Genomic DNA, 26,405 nt, shown 5'->3' with positions numbered 1-26,405 from the left:
AGCAGCCAAGGCCAGGCCCATGGGCCCCTCTGACAGCAGCCAAAGCAGGCTCTGGAAGGGAACAGGCATTACAGAGAGCCCCTTGTTCAGTGGCTTGTACCTCCTGCCCTGAGTCCAGTGGGCAGTTTGCAGGCGGAGGCCACAAACCAGATTAATTAGTCACGGTGTAGTGACAGTAACCCCCTCCCAGTGACTGCATCACCAGCTGCACAAGCTGTCCCTTCCATTGTTCCTTGCCATCAGCAGCACTCCCTGCCTACCCCATCACCTCCAGGGGGGATACACACCATTACCCCACCTGAAACAATGTCACAACACAACCAGACTCCTTATTAACTTAGTTTATTGAGGACGGCATTTTAATTGCTGTGCTGTGCAATAATAATCCCGTTGTGACAGCTCCAGTTGACAGCCAGGGCAGCCCCCAGCTCTCCCTCCCAAAGAGCGTCCCTGTCTTGGCCAGTTCCAGTGTTAGTTGTAGCGGTCAGTGCTGGGCAGCAGTGTCAGTGCTGGGCACAATCTCGCCCTGGAGACCTTTGCCAGGTTTGCAAGTCCTGCTGCTTCCGCACACAGTCCATGGTGGAGGGTGGAAACCATAACAAGCCAGAATTCCTTCCCTCTTCTCTAAAAGTACTCAGTGCTTTGAGAAAGGGATCTGGGCAGCCTCTCAGCTGCTGTCCCATGACATTAAAGTGCTTCAAACAAAATAGGGTGGATGGAGGTGTGCTGCTGAGGCAACTCCAGGGAAGGGGTTCCCAGGTCCGAGCAGCAACAGGAGGGCTTGGCTTGGGCTTGGGGACAGGCAAGACCAAGGCAGACCAACATCTGGTAGCCCCAGGGCTTGCAGACAGAGTGAGCAGAAGAGCAGCTGCTCTGGGGGAAAACAAGCAGAAGCAAGACACAAGGCAGCAAAATCCCTGGGGGAGCAAGTGGGGAGCTGAACCCTGCTTCCAGGACTTTGTCAGGACGCTGCAGGCAGGGGAGAGATGCTGCTGTGCGGCAGCTTGGCCCCCAGCTGCAAGGCTTGCAGCCACCCTCCCTGAGCAAGCCCTGCGGCCACCTCTCCTGGCCCCTGCCTCTTCCCCTCTCCCCAGCCCTGCTGCCCCCACAGGGAGAGCCCATGAGGGGTCACATCCCAGCCTCAAATCAGGACATGTCCTGAAAGAGCCACTGCCCTTTGAGGCCTCCTGCCAGTGCATTGCTCTCTGGTCCCTCAACACCCTCTGCACGTACACAGGCCACACCATCCTTCCTAACACCCCACATCCCACCCATGCTGAGGTGGTGCTGGCTGGGTATGCCATGGCTAAAACATCCCCCCACGATGCAGAGGCACCTCCTTAACTGGGCACAGAGCTCACCTTGTCCCACTGGGTCTGACCCTGACCCTGCAGAGCTGTCACTCATGGCAGGTGGCTCTACATCAGCGAGGAACCAGACCTTGGCAGCACCCCAGTGCCAAACCGCTCTCCTCCTGGGTATCCCCACTGCAAGCAGGCTGCCTGACCATCTCACCACAGCACAGCTGGGAAGCTTCAAGGCTTTGCCTGGCTCAGGGACCCCTCCTCTCCCAAGGGAAGCAGGAGATCTGCTGGGAGAGGGGACCAGTTCCATCCAGGGGTGAAGAACCAGGAGCAGGACAGCCCTGGCGATTTATACTGGTGAGTCCCAAGCAGATCACATACCCCCTAAGGAGGCATTTCAAGCAGCACCTCCTTGAGAGGGAACACACAGTTAAAAATACAAACAACCACATTAAAAAAAAATAAAACCAAATCCAGCAGATTAAAAAAAAAAACAACCTAAAACAACAAACCAAGACAGAGGCTTGGGGATGCAGCTGGAGGCATGAGCCTTCACCTGCATCCCAACAGGTCTTGGGCAGAAAGGCAGCTCCACACAAGGCAGGTCCTGGTGCCACAAGAGTGAGGTCCCATGTCATCCTTAGAGGAGGACATGTCTCCCTGGTAGGACAGACTGGCAGCATGAGAAGGAAGTAGGGTCAGAAGCCTCACCGTATCCCATGGAGGCAGATTTCTGTGGAGCCATGGGGATCTGCCTGCCAAAAGTCCATCAGCACATCCACTTGTGCAGCTGCTCCAGCGGCAGTGTCCCTCTGCAGCACAGGGAAATCTGGCATTTTCATCATTGCCGCCTCCTCTGCTCTGACTCTGGAGTGAGAGCAACTGCTCTCCAGCAGTGTCCCACAGCACATTTGAGAAAGGGAGCTGTTAAATGTACAACCAACCCCAAACCCCCACCCTCCCTCCATGCACACAACCCTCAGCAGCAGAATGGAGGATCAGAGGACTGAGACCTGATTCCCTCCTCCAAGGAGCAGATGTGACCAGAGCTTCCTAGTATACAGCTGATGAGCAGAAAGTGCTGACCCTGCAGGGGACCCTGCTCGGCTCAGAGCAAGGCACAGAGATGGACAGCACAGCCCTGTCTAGTCCAGCATGAACAACTGCTCGGAAAAGATCCCTGTTCTGCCTGCAGGACAGGCAGGAGCAGCTGCCTCCCCCCAAGCAAAGGCATCAGGGAGTGGGAGCACCTGGAGCAGATCCACATGATGGAATATGTTCCTTTCCCAGCCCAGCACTACTGCATGAGGGAAAAGAGATCCCTTCAAGACAGTGCTCCAAGCCTCCCAACAGTCCTCCTCATCTTCAGTCTGTGTGGTTCAGTCTCTGGTGATGAAGGCCACGCACATAAATAAACCCATGATCTGCTCCTTTGCTGCACATGCTCATGTGGCTGCCACTGCCTCCGGCTGCTCCAGCTCATCCTCGTAGTCCGAGATGTAGGACTCCATGCTCTGCTTGGCCATCAGCTCTCTCCGGGCTTGGAGACGCTCGCACCGGGGACAGCGGGCGGATTTGAAGCAGGATTTGTGGTAGCAGGCTTTGCACTCTGTGAGGGAGAGCATGGCTGAGCACTGGTGCAGGCTGACAGACTGCCTGACACTCCACACCCCAGGTCCCTGCACTAGCTTACGAAGCTTTGGAAGCACAGGAGGGAGGTTTTCTGCTCCACACAAGGTCCCTCCCCAGACTTCCTTGATACTCCAAGGAAATAATGACTTTGCCCCAAGTTTTCTCTGGCACTGCACCTGCCAAAGCAAGGCTTGCATGTAGTCAGGAGCTATTTTAAGCCAGTTCAGAGGCTGGTCCCAAGATGCAGGACCAAGCTCTACTCAGCCATTAATACTGGGCATTATCGAGGATGTCTCCTGAAGGGGCCTAGGGATTTCTTAGCATGCAGGAAGGACACAGAGATAAAGCCTTCAGGCTCTCTCTGGTCTGCAAGGTCAGCTCCAGCCATCCAAGCAGGGGCAGGGGAGCTGCGTGCAGGCTGCAGCCTGTCCTGTAAGCACAGCAGCAGGGAAGCCAGGGCTCCCAGACACCCGCTCACTGCAATCACAGCCCGACTGCCCGCTGCTGGCAGGGCAGGCAGCACACAGCGTGGTCAGGAGGGGACCTACATGCTTCCCCACGCCAGCAAACACTGTTACAATGCTGATCTACTGCTGTGAGAGTATGTTGCAGACACAGGCCATGCACAAGTGCACTCTGGTCTGGCTGGCTAAGGCTCTCTACCTCTTGCTAGCACAAATGCCACTCAAACTGGAAGCAGACCTTGGTGGCCCCAGGGTCTGCCCCCTCCCTGCTGCTCCCCAGTATCTCACCTTCACATGTCTTGCACTTGTTGAGCTCAAAGGGGAAGATGATGTCATCCTCATTCTGGCAGAACTCACAGATGAAGCCTTTGGCTTGGCACAGCTGGAAGGAGAAAAGATGAGGAAAAGGCAGCTAAATGCTCACCTCCCTGGCAAGTTAAGGCAGAAGGTAGAGTAGAGCAGGACAGCAGGACGTGGTGCCCTGCTCTAACCATGTGGGACAGCCCTTCCCCAGCATGGAGCACAGGAAGGCTGAATCAACCTGTGTCAGGGGTGGGGGAGAGCCAAAATGGGGTAGCAAATATCCCTTTTGTGCTAGGTAGGAGCTCTATGAAGCAGGCAGGAAGAGTTAGCACTGAATCAGTTAATCTGGTGGCTGCCTGGCACACCAAAGCCTCCCCATCAGTTATCTTTACAGCAAAGCCTGCTCCCAAGGCTGCAGAGCCATGCAAGAGGCAGGAGAGGAGGCCTTACCATGCACTTGTCAATGTGCAGGCTGCCTGCCTTCAGGAGCTCTGTCAGGTGAGGCATCAGGTCCCCTTTCTTGATGGCACTGAAGTCACTCAGTGAGTAGAGGTGCAAATCCTCTGTCAAATGGCCAGGCACTGTGTCAAAGGAGTCCAGGAGGCTGCAAGGACAGAGAAACCAGAGCTCAGAGCAAAGTGACTCCACTAAGACCCCTCTCTCCACTCCTTATGCTTTCTCTCCCCCTCCACTCCCCTCTCTCCCCACAATGCACAGGCTGCACAGATTCCCAATGCAAACTGCCAGGGGACAGAACCAGGACAGCAAAACAGCCTAGGACTCACTCTTTAGCTAGCCGGCACGTCTTGAACATGTTCTTCATGTGGAAAAGCTGGATTCTCAGCAGCTGCAGAGGAAGGGGGGACAAAGAATGAGTAAACAGAGCACAGTCCTCAGCCAAGCAGGTTTGCCCCATTCCCTGTGCTGCTGAAATAACTGCTGCTCCTCAGCTGCTGCTCTCCTGTTTCCAAGGTGTTTACATCACACAGGGCAAGGCAAGCACAACGATCATCCTGTGCTCCAGGAGATAAATTGAAGCCCAGCTGGATACCAGCCACAAATTCCTTTTGACATTCCTATGCCACTGAAGAAATAAGAAGACGTGGAATGGAAACACATACTGATGAGGTTTTAAGCCTCCAAAACTGAGTATCTGCTTCTCCCCAGCTTCCCTGAAATACGGTTTACAGTTGGCAGCCACCCACCTCATCGAAACCCCACTCAGGAAGGCACAGAAAGGGTCTTACCCGCACTTGGTTGAGAGCCTTCACTTTCTGGTAGAGGGCAGGATTGATAGCCTGCACGTTGAAGAGTGGGTCACTCCAGATCTTGCTCAGCAGGTCTTTGGAGAAGTTGCTCACGTAGTACTTGCTGAAGTCCCACTTGCGCAGGATGCGGCTGGGGATGACGGTCTGGGCGTTCTCGTGGCAGCACTGGCAGAAATACTTGCCCAGGTACTCACAGTACCGCAGCCGCTTGATGTAATCTGGCCAAACCCAGGCAGACAGGCAGGTCAGCCCAGGCACGGGCTCTGCACAGCCACATGCTGCACTCCCAATGCTGCTCAGCATTTCCAACAAGCAAGGAACTCTGCCTTGCTGCCATCTCCTCCAGCCCAGAGTGTTCAACACTCGGGTCTGCAAGCACTCTCTGGCTGCAAAAGCCTTCAGGACCAATAGTCCAGTCTCATGCAGCCACATCTACCTACATATTCAGGGAAGAGCTCTGCAGCTACAGAACCTGCTGGGAGCTTGAGGACCCAACACAGGACTTTGCGTTACAAGAGTCAAGATCTGAAATGCCCTCCAAAGGACAGGCTGGCTGCTCTTTGCCTCCACCAGCTCTGTGACCTTCTGGAAGAGGAGACTCCTCTGTGGATGGTGCACACCAATGTGCAGGCAGAGCTGGCAAAGGCAGTGCAGCACTGCCCCAGTGACCTTGTGCTGAGCTCTACCACCACCCACTCACTCAGCATCTTCCCACTTGTTTGCACTCTCCAGTTACAGGTCAGGCTCCCAGCACTCACCAGGATCAGTCCGGATGCCACAACCTGCACACCGGTAATTCTGCTTGGCCACAGCCACCTTCCTCCTGCCCAGAGATAGAAGACAACATGCATGACCCAGCCCTGATGGTACCTGGCACCAGAAGATGGGTATTGGAAGGCCTGGAAGGTTTATGTGGACAACACATCCAAGGCAAAAAGCCCTTCTGTGTCCTGGCACTAATCCCAGGCACTGGCTCCATCTCACCATCTCACAGTGGTGACCACTGTGGATTTACCAGTCTGAGAGCGGGGAAACCCCAGCAACCAGAGGATAAGCAACCTCGGTGTTTATGGAAAAGGGATGGAAAGGGCAGATCCCCTGAGAGCCCCCAGCCACACGGGTCCTTACGCTGGGGCTGGGTGAACATTGAAGATGATCTGCGGTCGTGGCGGGGCCACTCCAGGTTTCCGCGCACCCGAATCCTCAGCTTGTAGATGTCGGCGTGTTCTCCATCATCAGGAGAGATAGGCAGAGAGTCAGGGATGGGCAGGAGCTGGGAGAGGCAGGCAAGAGGGTCAGATCCCTATCTTGTACTGCAAAGGCAGTGCACCTGGCTGGACTGCCAGAAACCTGCAACTGCAGCCCTCTGGAAAACTGCCAGGCACCAAGTTGCTCCTCCAGCTGAATTGGGGGATGAAGAATGGCTGTCTCCAGGGATTTGGACACTGCTGTGGGAGGCTGCAGTGGCACAACCCTGATTGGATGCATCCATCTCCAAAGCCCAGACAAACCCGCTCCTCCAGCTCCACAAAGGGAGCACTGGGACAAGCAAAGCCCCCTCAGCAGTGGCCTGAAGCCAGGAGTTCAGGGAAGATCAAATGCAATCACTGACACGAACTCACAGCCTTACCTTCTGCGGGGCGTCATGCTCAGGGACCAGCCACTCCAATTCAGAGGCAGCTGGGAGCTGCATGCCCTCAAACTGCTTCAGCAGGCCCATGGCCACAGCCTCTGCCGAGTTTGAATTGAGGAAGGAGTGGGATCTAGACAGCAAAGGAATTGTTAGTACTGGATCTCACCGCTGCACCCTCCTTGCAGCCCCATGCCAGTCCCAGCTCAAGCTGAAGATCCTCTCTTCAACTCTGGTACCATAATTCTGCACTGCTACACAGGCTTAAAATTAATACACGTGATTGATTTCTGTCTTTGCAGCTGCCCCCAAGCAAAGCTGGCTAATGGCACCACAGCAACTGTTCAGAAAGGTGAGCAAAACTTGAATCACTTAGCAAAACCTGTGCCTGTTTGCAGGGGAAGCTGCAAAGTGACAGCCAGTGCCTGTGTAAGCCAGAAAAAAACTGCTCTCCCAATGTGAACCTACCCAAGCAGCTGCCAACCATTGACACAGCTTTGTATTTTACCACACGAGCAGAGGGATCCCCACAGAGGGAGGGAGGGAAGGCAGGAGGGAGAGAGGGAGGGATATCTACTCCAGTGCAAAACAGCAACTGATGCACATGGAAGAGCAGAGCTGAAGAAAGAGAATGTGGTACCCAAGATGTGTCACCATGAGGTTGAAGACGTACATGGAGTCCGAGGAGAGAAAGGACTTCCTGCTGGAGTCTGGGTTCTTCTTGATGTCTGCATCTGAAATCACAAACAGACAAGGTGGAACAGATGGGACAGGGCAGGGGGATACACTCATTTCAAACCAAAGCTTCAAGGTAAAACTCATCAAGCTATTCAAAAGCATGTGAACTACAGCATCAACTTCTACCAGTGGCACTGAGCAGTAAGGAGGGGTGCAGCCTAATCAGTCAGCTGTTGAAATTACAAGGGAAAGGCATGGTGGGATGCTGTGAACAGCCAGCCTGAGGTTTGGGGGAGACAAGTGGCTGCTGGTACAGGTCACACATCAAGTCCTAGCAGTGACAGGGCCTGAAACAGAACACACACAGGAGGGCAGGACTGCAGGGCTAGCAAGAAGGTTTAGTAGCTCTCTACACACAGTATAGATGCTGGAAGGGATTAGCAATGGGATGCAGAGCCCTTCTCTCTACTTGACTGCAACCTCTAAGATCAGACACTGGCCAAGCCACAGCTTGTCAGTTGACTGCACAGCCAGGGCTGGCAGCCTGTGCCCAGCACTGCCCAGACACATCAGCATCCCTGCAGAGAAAGGGCCAGCAGCCATGAGGCCAGCCCTCTGCAGAGGTCACAGACTCATCTCCTGAGGAGGGAAGGGTCCAAGATAAGGTGCAGGACATTGAAGTCGTGCTCCCTCCACCCCTCCATCAGCTCCCAAAGAGTCCTGGGCTGCCCTGCAGCTCCAGTAGCAGGCAATACCCAGAGGTACCTTTTACACTCATCTTTTTTTCACTCCAGCAGGTTAAACCCTAACCGGGAATCCATCTCAACAGTAGAAGACCCCTGTGTCAGGACACTTGCAGTTGTACAATGCAGACAAAAATAGACAGAAACCCTGCTTCATGGCAGATAAGGCTCCCAGAAAAGGGAAGAGGGCATGCAAGGTGAAGGTACTACAGGTCAGGACAGAAGAGTGGCCAAAGCCAAAACCTTCATCCCAGCAGATCTGTTTTGTACCTCTGGGGAGCTCTAGGAATGGTCTGCAGTGACCACACCACCCCCACAAAAAAGCCTGTAGCTTCCCCTGCCCCAGTGGCTGGCATGGGGAGGCACAGCTCAGGGTCCCTGCTCCTATTCCCCAAGCAGGCTAACACAAATCTGCAGAGAGCCCATATGATCCCAGCCAGGCATCAACTGCACACTGAGGCCAAGGGAATCACAGCTTGTGAGCCAAAGCAGTCACAGGCTGAGCAAGGAGTGTCCCCCTGCCCCGAGCTTTCCTACAGAGAGCAGGACTGCCCTAGCAACAAAGGGAGTAAGTCCTGCAAATTTACAGACTCACACTATTGGAATTCAGCTTGGATGCTTGACCTTCACTGTTTGACATCCATTGCTGAAACAGGCACCCGAAAGCATCCTAATGTTAAGGAATCCACGTATCTAGGTCATGCAAACTGAATTCTAGCTGCAGAAAACAAGGAATTCAGGCAAACAGCCTCACAACCTTGTAGGACACCAGTCAGACACACCTGCCATGCTCCGGTGTGCCTTCTGCTCTGCGCAGGAAGGTCCCGCATGGTCCTAGACTATGACAAACATGAGCAAACGGGAGGGCACACGCAGCACAGAGTGGGCCAGGTGCTATGGGAAGGCAGAGCCAGCACACTCAGGCACTGACATGGTCTCAGGGATGGCAGAGGGAGCCAGATCTGACCGTAGGCTTCCACAGGAGCTAGCACTGGGACACCGCTCATTTCCTAACATTAACAGCAAACACTCCCAAATCATCATTAGCTGCCCAAAACATCTCTGCCAATGCTATCACCAGGTGGGATAGCCCCCAGATGGCTTGTGAACAGCCCCCAAATCTAAGGACATCGCCCCACACCCCAGTGCCAGCTTCAGCCAGGATCACAGCCTGGTCTGTGAACCCAACAGGGCTGGCAGAAAAGATCTGAGCACCAGCAAATCCAGCAGGAGCAACATGCTGGTGCTGAACACCAGACAGGAGAGAGCAGCAGCAGCCCAGCAGGCTGTTCCCTTGCTAAAGAAAACAGAGAGCACATGAAGGTTATTTCAACATGGCCAGCAGACCAGAAGGATTAACTAGTACTACTGTAAACAATAAAAACACTAAGCTGCATGTGATCTCAGTGCTTAGGGCCTCCAGCATGAACAAACTGCCAATGCCCTGTCTGATCTCACTACTTCTCCCTCCAGAACTTCTTTCTAGAAGGATTCCACTACAAGTCAAGTCTGAGCAGAACAGGAAGGGCTGGCTGTGGTTCAGATCAAAGCTATGGCATGCCAGCTCTGCCAAGTCAAGTAGGATAATGCTCCCTAAGGCACTTGGGATGGAGACCTAGTCCCACATCATAGAGGACTCTGCTCTCATTTAACCCAGGCTCAGCCTTCAACACCTACAGAGCTTCACTGCCCTGTGAAGTCCTACCCCAGGCAAGACAGGTCTTGACCACAGCAGGCACTTTTGATACATCCAAAATACTGCATGGCAAAATGCCCTGGGGGCGTGGAGCCCACAGTAGAATTCCTCTGCCTCTGCTCTACTCCATCCTGCCACATCATCCTGCCACAGCTTTTCTTGCTGACATCTGGATGGTACTGGAACTAATTCCCAGTTCTGAAACCAGGCAGCTTTCAGAGAAGTGTGCCCGTGCACACACACACACACCTTGCACACACACGCGCGCGTGCCCGGGGGAGCACTGCAGGGTACCTGAGAACAAGGAAGCCATTGACACTGAGAGGCCGTTCTTGGACATTTGAATCAGGTTAGATCCATCGTTACCATCTGTATGACACGGTGATGACAAAACAGTCGACTTCAGTGCTTCAGCCAGGCCAGAGAGAAACGGCATAAAACAAGAGCAGCACTCACACGAGGAGAGCCCAGAACTGAATTCACACACTCCTCCATGGGCTACAAAACTGAGCCCAAAACCTCACCCTCATGGACTGAAAGGAGGGGTTGCTGTCAATAGTCAGGAGACAAGAAGACTGGACAACTCCATCTTCTTTTTAAAGTAAGAGAGATGGAGGTACTATTGTCATCCACCTCAGGATGAACAAGGCTCTGAAGGAAATGAACACCCAGGGACTCAGGCTGGTCTCCTGTGGGTGATAAGCTCAGCCACCCAAGCTGCCAGGAGCAGAGACTAGAGGTATTGCAGGTCGGGATGTGACCAGCACCCACCATTCAAGAGGTAAGTGGTCAGAGCTATGGCTCCTTCTGCCTGGGGAGAAGAAGAGCAGGAGGGCAGCTCTCCCACCTCTCTAGCTGTGACAGCAGCTGTGTGTACCAGGCAATGAAATGGAAACCACCTACCAGCCAGAGGCACAGAACATGACAGGGTTACAGAAGATTCTGAAGGAAAATCATGCCACCACATGAGGGAAACTGATTGTTCTGCTTATACTCAATTCAGCCAGTTGTTTGGGAAAAGCCATCCTGAAGGCCAGAGGTACAGGGTCTTCTTCAGCAGGACTGACCCCAACACAACCACACCAAGAAGTCTGTTTCTATGAAAGAAGCCAACACAGCCATTTCCTCCTACCTCGGATCTCGTACTCTTCCACATCCTCCACAGAGCCAGAGTCAGAGAGCCGCATGGAGCCGTGGGAGCTGAACTGGGACCCGCTGTCTGTCGCCACCAGACCTGGGAGAAATGCATCACAGCCAGGTCACCAGTGGAAGTGCTCCAAAGGGTCACTGACAGCTATGGGAGAAGGGGATAGCCAGGTACGGCCAGGGAAGGGAGGGATGGAGCTCAAAGATGGAACACACTATGGGTTCAAAATGAAATTACATTCCATAACTCAGTGCCAGCAGTGTTATCAATGGATGGTATCTGTCACATTATGGTCTTCAATAGCAGCAGTTTCACAAATCTTGGCAGCACCTTGGTAGCAATTTAACTGTTTGCAAGGAACGGGCAGGAAGGCAGGCAGCTATAGGACAGGCAATGGACAGAAAACCCACATCCCACTAGCTGATGAGCCCAAAACGCATCACCCACTGCCTGAGCCTATCTCCTGGCAGGTAGGGAACAGGTGCCTGGTGCGGATCTGCTGGCGCCGAATGCGAATCTTTTGTTTAAGCTCCTGGATCTCCTTGTCACTGTCTTCCTCCTCCTCCTCCAGCTGCCGGCTCATCATGTTGCATTTCATCAGCTCAATGGCAGCGATCAGGGACTCTGAGATGCTGAAGTGGGCATTCTCCTGCAAGGCAAGAGCAAAAGCATTCAAGGCTATGCCTTGGATGAACTAAGAAGACTTGGTAAAATTTTGCTCCCCACCTATGACAGGAAAGAGCTTATTACTCATGGATGGTGGTGAAAGCCATTAACCTCTGTCAGCCCTGTAAAATATGACTCCTCTATGAGGACCTAGAAAACAAAGCCTTCTTGGGCATCAGAATACTCACAAAACACAACAGGCATCCTACAAAGAGGATGTGCAACACATCTACTCTGGGGGGTCAGCACATGGCCCCGAGAGGCCCTAACATGTTGCAAAACTGCCACGTATATGACGGATGGGCAGATCCCAGCTACCAGACACCACCGAGGAGCTCAACCTTGGAGTTCGGTGCACAGCTCTACAGCAGGCAATACCATGGGATTATCTTCCCCACGGCAGGAAGTGTCTCTGAACCTGCACCAAGATACATTCTCCAATGCACACAGGCTGCTGCTGCTTCCCTCACCTTCTCCAGGTCTGCACAGCTGCCAAAGTCCTGCTCAGAGAGGTAGCTGATGAGGGACTGCCCTTCTGAAGGTCTCCTGAACATCCCTTCCCCCGAACTCAGGTACTGTCCAGAGTCTAGAAAAGGAAGAGACACAGGTATGAGGGAAGGACCTGCTATCTCCATGCCACCAAGCCCTGCCAGCACCCAGCCAGCATCCCACAAGCAGGTGCCAGCAGCTGAGGTCACTGCAGACCATGGAGGAACCTGACCAGGATTGAGTGTCCCTGCTGAGGCTGGCTGTACTCACCATACTCCATGTAGAGGGAGCTGGGTGTGCTCAGTTCACTGCTCTGCGTGGAAGCAGAGACCGGCCCTCTCCCTCCACTTGGATCACCATGGGACTCTGGAAGGGAAGATGACACCAGGCACACCTCAGTAGCTCAGAGGCACCCAGCCACTGCACAGGGTGAAATGAAAGGGGCTCAGCATCACACACACAGGCATGAATGGATGGAAATAAAGAGAGACATCTTCCTGCCCCATGCCACAGCTGAGGGCAAGCCCAGGATGAGACAAAACTAGAAAGGCATTTCAGGCAGGAGAAGGGGAGTGACGGAGAGAAGATCATGAGAGCCATGGAACAGTTGAGTCCTGAGCCTTCCTCTGTTTACCCCAGAGCAGAGCTGGGGAACACACCAGGCTCCAGCAAGTACCTCTTGCCAGCCCTTTCTTCCTGATGGAGCATCTCCGAGGGCAGTTATCCCCCAGAACAGAGAACAGGAGACACAGGGAAATGCGAGCAGCCAAAGGATCTGTGGGGATCCCTGCCCTGCAAAGCAGCCTGGACACCAGAGCAAGGAGGCATCTGAAGGACATGCTCCTGCTCCACTATAAGCCAGGGCTCTCCACACACAGCACTGGAGCCTGGGTGCAGTGCCCAAGGTGACCTACACGGGCTGTGGGCTAGGCTCTGCCCCATGCACACACTGTGGTGCAGCTCCCTGCCAGACTGAGCCAGTGGAGACTGCCAGGAGCTGGCCTGACTGGGGACCAAGAACATGTGCTCTGCAGAGAGCCATGGCCCCAGGGAACACCTGGATGGAGTGGCTGGGTGACAAAGGACTGCTGAAGGAGACTGAAAACACCCTGGCTGGAGTGGGACAGGAGCACACAGCTCTGGATACAGGGCAGGTGCCAGCTGACATCCTGAGCGTAACAGAAGGGCAACACTGTCCTCTCAACTTCCTGCTCACTTTTGTTCCCAGCTTTGTGCTGTAACTCTGATGTGGCTGGGGGCTCCTGAGCCCACCAATACCAGCCTCTCCCTGTGAAGGCCATGAAGCAGCAGTCACCAGGACGGAGCCTGGGATCAACCCACCCCACAGGCTGGGAGACAAAGGAGACTTGTCAGGGTAGGAGCCTCTCACAGCTACTTACTGCAGCCTGACAGGGTGTCCTGCAGCCACCTCAACACAGAAACCACCTCATGAGGTAGATGCCACATACAACAGAGCCTACTGCTGAAGGGTAAGGCAAGGCAGTGCTCAGCATCATCTGCTGGAGCAGGACACAGGGCTGGACACATCTCTCTGAACACCCATCACCCCCAAGGAGGAGCCTTCCCAGACACAGAGCACCCAGATGTGAGGTCGACAAACCCAGTGCCACTATTCACTGGATGCAAAACAAAACAGCCCACTTTTTTGAGCTGCTGACTTTTTCTGCATGTGGGGCAAAGGGATGGCAGCACCCCAGCATTTCTGCTCGGGGGAAAAGCCATCCTGAAGGCCAGAGGTACAGGGTCTTCTTCAGCAGGACTGACTGCAACACAACCACACCAAGAAGTCTGAGTGCCCAGTTCTTTGCCCTGAGCCCAAAAGAGCATCCAGGAGTCTCAGCTGTGGGTACATACACTGGAAATCAGCCAACATCAAACCTCCCTGTGCCACAGATCCACAAAATAAAAGGAAAAATTAGATGTTCAAGCCCATGCCTACTTGGCTGCCAACCCTTATTCACCAGGTAAGAGATGGCTGGCTTCCGAGGCAGTGGGTGGAGGGAAGGGCAGGGGATACAGCTCAGAGACTTGGTGGCCAGCACTCCCTAATGCCATGCAGGGGAGCTGGACACACTTCTGGGTCTGGTCCACTGCTTCCACAAACCAAGCTGGGATCTTCAGTCAGGTTGCATGCATAAACCAGACCACACTTCAAAGCATCAGCTGGGACACAGCAAAGAAAGATTTTTCTTTTTGGTTTTCTAAATGAACACTAATGGGTTGATGGCAATCCTGAACTTGATGCAATGATCACTAATGAAGGGCTGTTATACTGGCTCCCAAACCTGCCACTGGATCTTCTATTATAATGGTGATATCCCTGAGGCCTCCTGGGCAGACAGAGGAGGAAAAGGACAGCGTTAAGGGAGAGAAAACAGAGACAGACTGGTTACTACTCAGCAAGGACCTCCACTTCTCCAATGAAGGCAGCACCAGAGCAAACTCCCACAAACTGGTTGTCCCCTCACACCCCACTCTCCCCATCCATATGTATTCACTCACTCAAGACCACAGGAGAACCCAGCAGGTTAGCACTGGGATAACATCTTACCAGCAGGACGAGGCCAGGCCTCAGTCCCATATCCTAGCCAAGCAAGGCCAGTGGGGAAGCAGAACAGCTAATGCCACAGCATTGCTGCCATTTTCTAAGATTTTGGTAAAAGCTTGCAGTACCAGTAACAGTCCACCCCTGGGCATTCTGGGAAGCAAGATGTCATCCCATCATTCCAGTGTGGAGCTGACAAGCTAAGGGAAAAGTCCAATCACTTGCCCACTGTCCCTCTCTCCAACGTGATCAATGGACTCAAGGGGGTGGCCAGCATCAGCCTTCTGGTACCAGGGACTCCCACACCCAAAAGCCATCCCAGAGAAGCTGTTCCATTACCGTGCAACTTTCCGGAAGTCACGTTGGTGTCAGAGTGTGAGCGCACATGGCTCTTCTTGAGGATGCCCTGTGGAGCTGATGACTGTCCCTCCGAGAAGCTGGACCGACGCAACAGGCTCAGGCCCCTGCTGCCACCTCCACTTGCTCCCTGCTCCCCCAGGGATGATACTGAGTCCAGCTTCTGGGAGCTGCTGGAGGAGAAGAGTTTAGAGCTACTGCTCTTGGTGCTGCTGGTGCTGGCGCTGCTGCAAGCCCGGCCCCGGCGTCCCAAGTTGCCAATGGCCAGGTACTCCGGCCCGTCATTAACATCACTCTGTGCATCATCCTGACTCCCTGTCCAGGTATCCTCGCTCTGGCTGGTGGTGCTGGAGCTCATCTCGCTGGCTGGAGAGAAGGGGTCTTTGGGTGAGGGGACGTGGAAGTGGGTGACAGAGCCAGGCTGCTCCAGAGGGGACTTGCCCTCGCTGAAGGAGGAGGACCGAGTGGATGGGCAGCGCTCCTGGGGCTGGCTGGAGTTGGAGCTGCCACAGGAACTCACTGGTCTCCTGTCTGGACAGAGGCAGGAGCATGATTTCACACACTCTGGCACGAGGAGACAAGGAGACATATCCTATAGCAGTAAGCTTGTGGCTTCACACCAACATGTCCACCCACCACAGGCAAATCCCTCCCTCCCATCATGGGCAGAAGTCTTCCATACCCATCCACCCCAACAAATACACAAGCAGATAACTAGGTAAAGTCTTTTCTGGGTCTGCTCTAAGCTCCCCAGCCACCCTTGATACCTGCGAGGCCAGAGGAGACTGGATGTTGGAGGCTGGAAAAGGACCCAAAGCAGCGCTGCTGTGTGCAGGTGGCAGCAGGGACGCATAGGGATGCAGGGAGGACAGTCAGGCTCTGACTCTTGGTCACTGGAGATGGATTGCCACTCTTCCTAGTAAGCTGAAGAGAGGTGGCATCATCAATAAATCAGCATCTATGGGGCTACATGTCAAAAGAGTAGCAACAGAAAGGGATCAACCTGCAAATGCCTGGTCACCAACCACAAACGACGTGGCAGCCCTGGGAACACAACGGTGGTGGGGGGAAAAAACACGGCAGCAAAGAAGGGAAGCAGCTCTTTGTTCACAGCTACAGGACAGATTCCCATTGGGAAATTACCAGGCTCTCAGTGAAATGATCCAGGCAGCCCAGCGCTCCCGGCAGACGGCTCTCATGTCCCTCAGTGCTGCAATCACACATCTCTCTTGTCCCAGCAGAAGGGTCTGACGCGCACAGGGACGGCAGTGACGTGCCGGCCAGCTGAAAGAACACAGCCCCCATTTAATGAGCCTCATTAATTGCTCTCTTCTGGGGAGCTCTGTGCAAAGAAGGCAGCTGCTGTTTCCCTCCTCTGGAGAGGGGGCAGCTGGTGCAGGGCTGCATAGGGGGTCACTGGCATGATGAGCAGGAGTAGGCACCCAGGTGTCCTGGGGCGTTGCCCATCCCCTCAGAGGGTGACTGTCCCTCATGACCAGGCCGCTCTGCTGGCCCTGAAGCCTGGGACTGTTGGAGAGGGCTTCAAAGGTGCCTCTTACAAGGAACTAGTCCTCAGGTCCTCTACTCAAATCCTTGGTGCAAGCCTGAACCAAAGTGCCCCACTATAGGCTCCACACAGCCATCGCCGCCACCCTGATCCCTGACAGGTCATGCAGGCAGGACAAGGACCAGTTCCCCACTCTCCTCCCCTCTTGGAGCAACTTTTACTAGTTCCAAGTCCAGCCTCTTGTCCAAGGCCTCCAAGTGCCCTGAATGTGACCTTGTGGGAGCAGCCGCAGCCAGTCAGCATTTGGGGAGAGCCAGATGGAAAATCCGGGACCTCAACTCACCATGGAGGTGTCAATCTGAGCCAGAAGCCTGGGGTTGTTCTGCTCAACAGCTTCCAGGCACTGCAGCATGGCCGTGACGTGTGCGTCACTGAGCAGGAAGGCAGTATCTGGGGAGAAAAAAATGCTGCTCAAGGGAGTCTCTCTCACCCACATGGTTTGGCACACCAGTTGCTCACATGCAAATCAACTTTTCGGCTGTCCTCCCTCACTCCCACGCAGCTTGGAAATGCCACCAGCTAGATATTTTCCTAGTAAGAAGGAAAAGGCCCACTGCTCTTTACCTGTGTAGAACTTCCTGATGTACTGCCGGTTCCCCAGGAGCGGCCTCAGCTGCGCCGACAGGCAGTGGCACTGCAGGCTGTGCTGCAGCCACAGCTGCGCAATGGCCTGGTCCCCTGGGCCCTCAGGGTCACGCTGGCCGCTCTCCTGCAGGCTGATGAACTGGAAAGGGACGTCAGGCACAGGTTAAGGCAGGCAGAGGCAAGAAGGGGAGCAGGGCTTGTTTCTGCCACATGGCTTTGGTCCCCTTGATAACAGCAGCTTTCCCGTGCCAGTCACCATCAGCAGGAAAGAGGGCATGTCCCAGCAGCTCCCCAGTCACCAAGGAGGCAAAAGCACCAGGCAGGAACAATGCTTCAAAGGTCAGCCAGTGACCAAAGTCCTCTGAGAGCCACCAGCACAACGAATTTCGCTTGCACACTCTCCCACCCATGAGCCTTGCCCCTGACCTGGAGGGACCCCATGCACCCAAATCCAATCTGACCCCGGTGGTGACAGTCATTTCTAGCTGACATATTAGCTGGGAAAGGCTATGGCAATGCTTGAGCTGCTGCAGCTTGCAGAGCTGGACTGGAGTTACACCCCCATTCCCCCAGCAGCAGGCTGGACAAAGCGACCACCAGTGGCCAGCCCTTTATGCCCATCCACAGCAGGAACATGGATGTCAGCATGGTGCAGCCAAGGACCAAGAGCATCCCCATATACCAGTGGTTGGCACAAGTCAGGAATGGGAGAATAAATGCATGGTGAAGTCACAACCCAGAAATGGCACAGCCCAGACCCTTAGAAATCTGCACAGACACATGAATCATCCCTGCGCACACACAAGCACTGCTTGTGCCAGTTCCCGTGGTGATGCCTGCTGCACCCAGCCCAGCAGAGCTGGAGACTGGCCTGGGAGAAATAAGCAGCCAATTGTCTCAGCCCAAGCCACACTGAGTTCCCAGGACACAGCTTGTACCCAAACACACGGGGCTGTGTCAGCCTCCACAAGCCATGGAGCCACTTTACTCACAGCAGCCCAGGCACCACTGTCCCACGGGTGAGGCTCCAGCCCAGCTGCCCTCTCCCCTCCCACTGGGTACACAAGGCCACCCCACCAGAACCCACCTTCTCCAGGTGATGAGCAGAGCCCGGACTCAGCCAGCGAATGTCCTTCACAAACTGCCAGTAATCCTTCTGTCTGCAGCACACCTGCCCAGGACAGGCACAGTTAGGTACCACCTCCCAAGTGCCAGTTAAATGAGTACATCCCCGTTAGTCCCTTGCTGCCATGAGAGGACATGCTGTTTGCCTCTGCTTTATTCAGACAGTGAGGGGTTTCCCGTTAGAGAGGAACTGCAGCAGAGTTGCTGTTTTCCTCTCCACCCTATTGGTTGTAAACACAGACCCAAAAAGTATCTCTTCACCAAAAAGCTGATTATTTTTACTTCCATCCCTATTTCCTCTTTCACAAGTGACAGAGGAATGGCTTCTGTTTTGGTGGTTTCTTGGGTTCGGTGGGGGAGTAGTTTGTTTTATAAGACTAGAAAACTAACACGGCAATTTTAGTTTTCTAGACTGAATTGGGTTTTCTGGACAAATAAATAAAATTAATTCTAAAGTTTAAAAAACTCTTACCCTAGTTTTCTTAATGTGTACATATGTATTTTTTCACCTTCTTTTTAATTCCCAGCTGTAGGCAAAAAAGTTGCCAAGAAAATAAAAAGTAAACGGAAATGTTTTGCTGGAGCAACTATGAGACAACTGCTATTAGGAAGCTGTATTTTTATGGGCCTCCTTTTGCAACTCCCATAGCTTGACTGTTGTCACACATGCCTGAACAGAGGAGACATTCCTGAGTGGAAGAGCTGTCTTTGCCTATAGTAAAAGCACTGAGGAAGGTAACACACCATCCTGCTTTGCAGGTCTGGCATGAACTGCTACCAACAGACAGACAAGTATAAATTACTTAAACCTCACTTCTTGAAGCCTGTCAGAAGGTCTGTCAGAAGGGAGCACTGCACACCTCACATGGAAAAGGCAGCTCCTCTATCTGTCAATCTCCCAGAGAAGGTCCCTGGTCCATGCAGCTGGGGACTAACAGCAACAGAGCAGCACCTCAACTAATGCTGTCTGCAAACTTAATAAATCCAGGGAGCAAAGCTCCCTGCTCGGACAACCTGCCAGTCAGGCTCTTCCTGGAGGTTTATTAGCTTGGGTGCAGCAGTGCATAGGTGCAGTTTTCCTGATCCGGGACCAGCTGGCCCGGGCAAGCTGCCTGGGGCTCCTCTGTGCCGTTCTCTTCTCTTCTCTCTGGGTGGCAGAGCCACTGATGGGAAGCCTGTCCCTAGGCACGCCCTGCAGCCTTGCTTCACCTTTCCACACCTTGCTTCACCTTTCCACTGTAAATTAATTGTGCTGGTAATTGCAAGCTGAAGGGGAGATCTTCAAGCCTCTGCACACAAGTGGGAAAGAAAAATTCTTCCACGCAGTCACAGAAAGGGGGAAGGCTGGGTGAGCAACTGCAGGCACAAGAGCCTGGAAAGAGTGATCCCATTCATGCAGAGTGCGGGTCTGGCTGCCAGCTCCTGTTATTAACACAGCTAACCAGAAACAGTAAAGATGCGAGGTTTCTCTTGCCAGGCCTCGCTGGGGACTTGTCCAAGTGCAGATGATACGGGGCTGACTCACTGCAAATGCAATTTAATCGCTTGGCTGCAGCACAAAGAAAGAAGAGAGGGGCTGGCCTCAGCACAGGGGGCACAAGTACTTAGAAAAACCATACTGAAAATAGATGAGATAGAAAGAATGTGCACCCAGGTCCCTCTGGCAACCACAGCATTTGCCAGGCAAGCTCAGTCCCTGCTTGCATCACTTCCCACATCGCTACAAGCGCTGTGCCCACTCTGTGCTATGAGCACAGAAGTGAGCTGCAGCCCTGCTTGTGACAGGCACTGAGGCTGTGACAGACAGACAGACAGACAGACAGCTGTGCTGGCAGGACAGAGCTGTACCTTGTCATGGATAAGCCCATGGTAGAGGATGCTGTGCATGTCTCTGCAGAGCCGTTCCAAGCCGCCATACTTGGACCAGACATTTGGGTTGCTGATGGACACCAAACCTTCCACTGTGGTCTTCAGGTTGCCAAGGAGCTTCCAGTGCTCCTTCCTGCAGAGGAACACATCAAGATACATCAGAGATACAGCAAGAGGAGCTTTGCAACAGGAACACTCTCGCGAAGGAGTCTGTTCAGGCTGAAACCGTTGGTGGTCCAGAAGCTAGCAAAGGTGAGCTGAAGCACTTTACCTCCAGGCATTATTGTTTGTGGCCAACTGCCTGTATCATAATGATTCTTCTGATGACTGGTAGCCACCACCAGGAGACAGACAGAACAGACTGATGGCTCCTGCAATGTACCACTTGCCCAGTCTGGGCCAAAAAAGCTGGAGGTTATCTCTCTATTGAGCCTCTTGCTTCACCAACATGCTCTCTCTAAGAGAGCAGCAGCCCCTCAGGAGCACAGCAGCTGTAAGGAACAGTGTGAGGGCCACCACATCGAGCAGACCCTGCGTTTACAGAGCAGCAATCCCTGAGGAATGCACACCACATCAAGCACTCCAGCCCTGTCAGGATGCAGAGGTGCTCCTCTCCCAGGGAGGTGACACTTCATCTGCATCTCCAGCTGTACAGCTGCTCTCTGGGCCCTGAGCTGCTGTAGGCACAACTTGCAAAAGCCTTCGTCATGTTCTGGACAGAGATTAGCAAACTGCTGGTGAACTCTAGAGCATGCACAACAATTCACCAATATCATCCCCCTCGGCTGCCCTGCATACAGCAAGAAATCAACATTATCTGCCACAAAGCAGGAATGATGGTGTAGAGAGGAAACATCATTTGACTATGCAAAAAGCAGCTTTGGGGAAGGAAGCTTTGGATGACTGAGGTTCCCACTCAAGCTGCTTGACAATGTTGCCAGATGAACAGCAGCTGTCAAAAACACATATTCAAATAGGAGCCACTCTCTCAGAAGAACAGGAATGTTGCAAGGTATAGTTAGGAGTGTAAATAACAACAACAAAAAAATGTCTCTGCAGGGTTTGTAACAAAAGCACCCTAACTGCCACCTTAAAATGAAAGTTCAGGTTTTCAACTGGCAAGAAACAAGAAGGTGTTTCAGCAGTTAATCACTCCCACAGCCAAAACCAAATTGAGACTCAAAAAAAAAGGAAAAAAAAAAAAGGAAAAAAATTAAAATAAATAACATTTTTTAAAACTGCTTTCATTTTCATCCCTTGGGGATCAAACTGTGAGCTGCATACTTCTGGTAATTAAAACAAAGCTTTTCTCACCAATATTCTCTTTTTGAGACTGGTTCACTACTGCCAAACTGATCAGTTGAACAAGCAGATCATTAATTAATGGCTCTACTTCAAGCTCCCATTCACTCCCCTTCCTCACGAGGGAAACATCACCACTTTCAGTGCCCACCTAAGCTTAAACCACACAGAAGCCAACCCATTCCACCAGCAAAGCCTGTCACCCTGACAGCACTGGAGCTCTAGACCACAGCTGCAGTGCATATGGCAGCATGTGTATGTTTGTGTTGTACTTAGATTCACAGGCACAGTCAGGGCTTTATCTCAGGAGGGACTGAAGAAAGATGCACAGATATAAATCAGAGGCAGCTTTCTGAAGGAGATACAGCTTGGGGAGACACAAAAAAAATGATCCAGCTCTTCTGAATTTATAGGCTTTTCCCATCCCTGCCCTGAGGGATGCAGATGTTCTTTGTCTATGGATGCCCAGAGAGGAATCAGCAGTCCCTGGTCAAAGAGCACCGGCAGCCACTGAGCTCAAACATCACCAGCTCCTCCCTAAGATGTTTGCAACACTCAGAGTTAGGAAATGCAAGTGAAAGCTCAGCCACGCCACTGATATTCCAAGTCAGTGAGTCAGGGGAACTCCCTCCCATGTAATTTCATGCTATAAAAAGCAGGCAATGCACACAAGGATGTGAGGGTAGCACACTCAGAGATGTGCCTTTGCAAATGAATGGTCTCACTGAAGGACTTGTGCATCTCAAGATGTAGGAAACCAGGATCCATGGCTCTCTCCTAACACAGGGAAACTAAGGGTAAGCAATCCTTGAACAAAATAACATCAAAACATTAAAACATTGAACACAAAAACACATAGAGAATGAACAGCATAATTAAAGCACCTTTGCAGAGGTGATCTTGAATCCACCAAAAGTGAATTAAATCCTGGTAAGTATCCTACAGGACTTGCTGGCCCAAAGCAGTTCACAAGTTAGACACACAAGACCTTTTTGATACCCTAACCCCAGTTGTTTCTGGGCTGGAACATGCTGAAAAGCACACAGTGACACAAGGCTGAAGAAATGAAGACCCATATAGTTAGCTGCAGGTGGCAGGGAAATTGAGAGCACAGCCAACCACATTTCAGCTTTGACCAAACTCTGGGGCAACCCCGAATTAGCGGTAGGGTTTGCTCCCCTCCCACTGACAGAGCCTGGGTTTTGGCTGCCAGGAGGGATGGAGAAAGCCCAAGTTCCCTTTTCTGACAGTGTTCCGAGCACTAGTAAGAAATCTGCTTTTTTTCCTGAATAAGGAGAATTCTACTTTGCTAGTGCTATAGAAGGCCTGGCATGGGGTAAGGCCAATTCATACTACATCATGAAAACACCCCAATTTACAATAAGGGCAAAGTGAGTAACACCCCAGAGGGTCACAGAACACAACCAGAGCTTCCCCTGGAAGAACCACACATACTTCTGCTCTCCTGATCTAGCAGAGCCTGGTTCCCCCAGCCAGAAGGGCCGAGGGTGTTTGCAGGGGCCATGGAGCAATGGTGAGATCTCAGCTGCATCCTTATCCTCCCTTAAAGACAACCTCTGATCCAGCCTCCAATTTTAACCACCAGCTCCACAAACTTGGCACTGGGTCTCCTTTCTTCACAACAAACTCCACCTTCAGGTACAGCAACATCAAGCTGCCATCAGGAACTGTCCCAAATATAACTGTCCCGAATATATATTTCACACTGGAGTGATAAAATACAGAATCCAGCTTTGGAGCAAAAAATGGCTTAATGCTGCAACTGCTGACAACAGGGAATGCTACTCGCTCTTTCAAGGCTTTCTCAGCCCCTCCATGCCAGCAAGGGTAGGAACTTCTCTTGGTCCAAGTCAGCAAACGTGACTCACAGCAGAGGCAGGGAGCCATGCTGCTGACTTCTTTGTTTAAAATGAAACCAAACCCTGATTACTTTCCAAAACAGAAACACACAGGTAGCCAGCGTTCAAAAATGAAAAATAAAAATGAAGCTCATCTTTCTGGCAAAGATCATCTGCTGTGTATCTCCTGTGCTCTGTAGAAGGCACCCAGCAATGGCTGCTTGAACCCTGACCTGTACCTGGAAGACTCTCTTGATCCTTCTTGGCACACTAAAGAGGTCGGGCTAAGGATGCTGAGGTTATGGAGGGACTTCTGACAAATCTCCAAGGACATTCATTCCTGTGCTGGCTGTCAGTTCCTCCTGCAGAAACCGAAGACGCCACGTAACCTGCCCTGCTCAGAGCCTACTCCCGCCTCGTTGTCCCCAGATCTCCCAGACAACCAGCAGCCCCTTCCCTGGAATCCCCCGCCTGCTCCTCCAGCAGGCTCAGCACTGCTGGGAAAAGGGATTAAAGAAAGCCAGGCTTCGTGCAATTCATCTGCAGTCACGGGGAGTGGCTGACAAGACAGAGGAAGCCAGAAGAGCTCTGCCAGCCCAGCAGGGATGGGCAGGAATAGCTGAGCGGGTGGCCGGAAAAGGGACACACAGGGTAACTTGCATCCACGCTAAAAGCTGGCACTGATATAAAATGGGGGCACAACCACAAAAGGTGCCCTCAGCAAACACAGCCTCGAGCTGCTGCTTACTGATGCATTCTTGCTCTGCACTGGCAAAGGATGAGGGAAGAAAATAGGGATTCAAGGTGGTGGTTTTTAGCCTTGCCATGGCAGATAGCTTTACCTGTTCATCTGACTAAGTCTCTCACAAGCAGATGACCACAACCTGTGGACCCAGGGTACTGTCCATTGGGCTTCAATATGCACAGGACCTGCCTGTGACAAGCATGCAGGCAGCCAGAGGCAGTGACAGGCAGAGCAGATCCCCACAGCAGGCCACCTCCCTGAGAGCAGCTGCTCACATCCCTCCATTGCTTACAGCGCAGGTTCCCTTTAGGAACCCTCTCCTGCAGCTCTGCTGTCCCTGAGGGTCTTGCTGGTGCCAGAGACAAAGGTGGCAGCTCTTGCTAACCTGCCCAGCTGACCACTGGCCCCTAGAACTGCTGTGTCCTCTGCAGCACTCCAAGAGCCCTGCTCTCTGCCCAGCAGGACAGCACTAACTCTCCCGCCTCTATGGACAATGTCCTCCACGGACATTGGCATTACAGTCCTGCCACTCAATGCATTTCAGACCTCCTGCTAGGAGGAAAAGTCCAGCACAAGATCCTCATTTTCCTCTCTCATTTCCTCATTTGCTTCTGCATTTTCTGTAATTCACAAGAAGATGGATCTAGTGATCTCTATCTTATCAGTACTGCCACAATCTTGTGTGAAATGGCACCTCACTGGGAATAAAAATGCTAAACCCATCACACAAAGGACAAAATCCCATGCAGGATCCTCCCCAAGGCATCAGTGCCAGCCAGGAGAACAAGCAGGCCCCTGCATGTGCCAGCACCGGTGGGGGATGACACCTTCCTTTGTCCCTGGGGGAGTGCTGGGGGTGGCACCACCCCAGCTGTATTAGTCACACGATGGCAGAGTCTGGTAGTGCAGAACTTGTGCTTGCAAAGGCAAGAAAATGCACAAAGATGAGCCTGGAAAGACAAAGCAGTGAATGCAGGCAATTCCTCTTACCTTTTGGAACCTGCTGTGTCTGAAGCATTAGTAAAGTGGGAGAACAGCTCGAACCGTGCAAATCAGAAGGCACCCCAAACCCGTGCTATAGCTTTAAAAGCACCGGTAGCATTTTCCCAGCTGATACGGCAAGCAGGAACAGAGCAAACTGCTGAGCCCCTCAGATAAGGAATGCTTCCATATCAAGTTTCAGCTGCTCCTTCCTCCCCAGCCAACACTTCCAATTTCCATCTAACATTCACCCTGTGCTTGTGAGCACCAGGGCAAAACGAATGCACACATGCAAACCTGAAGTAAATAGGACTCATCATCAAAACACCTCCAGGAAACAGCCTCTGCTGCTCACATAAATGCGAACAAGAAAAACCAGGCCCGAAGCACAAACGAAGACCACGCAGGTGAGATCACTGCAGTGCGGCCATGCTCACCGCCAGCCACGTGCAGGTGCAGGGCCTCGCCTTCAGGAATAAAGAGAAAAATAAATACATTTCTGCCCAGCACCTAGAAGAGGGGATGCAGACGACTGCCAGGAGGGACAGGAGATAAGGATCCCAGAGCAGCAAGCTGCAGAGTCACCGGAACGGTGGCAGAGTGGCGTCAGGGCGGGGTGGTTTCGCCCCTAAGCTCAAGGTGCGTGAAGCAGAGGCCTGGCAGCTGCTGTGTTGGCCATTACTGATGGAGGACAGAGCGGGGACAGAGCATCAGGTATTGAGGGCGCACATCCGTAGCCGTCACTGCCTCTCCAGCGGCCAAGACTCCTGCCCAGGCCATGGAATAGAGTGATGCGCTGGCCTCGGGTGGGTTACGGCTCTGACAGCCCGGCCCACTGTGTGCCACGAGGGACGGAGCCGGGGGCAGTGTCACACTCAGCAAGCACTGATCCCACTCACGGGAGGGTTGTTCCTGCCCTGATCGCCCCCCGATACCCCCACACCTCCGCCCTGGTGCTGGCTGTGCGCACACTCTCACACACCCACGCAGGACGTGAGCTCTTCCAGGAGCATCCCCTGCGCATCCCTCCTGCTTCCCAGGCACCACGCGCCTGCTGGCACTGCTGCCACCCGCGTTCCTGCGCGCCCATCCCGCGCCGCGTCCTGGATACATTTACACACACACACACACGCGCGCGCGCGCGCGCCTGTGCGTCACCCCACGCGTGCACACACAGGACCCTGCCGCCCCCCGGCGCGCACACGCTGCCCCGCACCGCCGGCACTGGCGCTGCGCGCCGTGTCACACCCGCGCCCCGTGTCACGCCTCCGACGGGCGCCTACGCGGCCCGCGTCCCCGGGACACCCGCACCCGCCCCTCCCGCGCGTGTTCCGCCGCGCGCTGCCCCACCTGCTCTCCGCGTGCCCCGCGTGGGGCCCGATCTCCATCCCGGGCGCGCGCGCGGCCGCGCCGCCGCCGCCGCCGCCAC

General features: G+C 53.3%; 1 protein-coding gene across 1 annotated transcript; it reads right to left on the bottom strand.

The window, feature by feature from the left end:
• Nucleotides 1-326: 326 nt before the first annotated feature.
• Nucleotides 327-26,405, bottom strand: RUBCN (rubicon autophagy regulator). The gene is given in 24 exon segments (XM_039557211.1): nucleotides 327-2,913; nucleotides 3,689-3,782; nucleotides 4,154-4,307; nucleotides 4,489-4,550; nucleotides 4,951-5,189; nucleotides 5,730-5,794; nucleotides 6,100-6,145; nucleotides 6,148-6,244; nucleotides 6,602-6,734; nucleotides 7,275-7,335; nucleotides 10,013-10,087; nucleotides 10,851-10,952; nucleotides 11,313-11,514; nucleotides 12,002-12,117; nucleotides 12,291-12,386; nucleotides 14,327-14,371; nucleotides 14,926-15,474; nucleotides 15,711-15,867; nucleotides 16,087-16,227; nucleotides 16,794-16,900; nucleotides 17,075-17,234; nucleotides 18,183-18,266; nucleotides 20,069-20,222; nucleotides 26,327-26,405. Coding segments are annotated over 24 exon segments (3,141 nt in total). The 5' UTR covers nucleotides 26,365-26,405; the 3' UTR covers nucleotides 327-2,749.

This window comes from Corvus cornix, chromosome 9 (genome assembly GCF_000738735.6).
Source record: "Corvus cornix cornix isolate S_Up_H32 chromosome 9, ASM73873v5, whole genome shotgun sequence".
Taxonomy (NCBI): domain Eukaryota; kingdom Metazoa; phylum Chordata; class Aves; order Passeriformes; family Corvidae; genus Corvus; species Corvus cornix.
The sequence above is the reverse complement of the archived record's forward strand: the minus strand, read 5'-3'. Positions and strand labels throughout refer to the sequence as shown.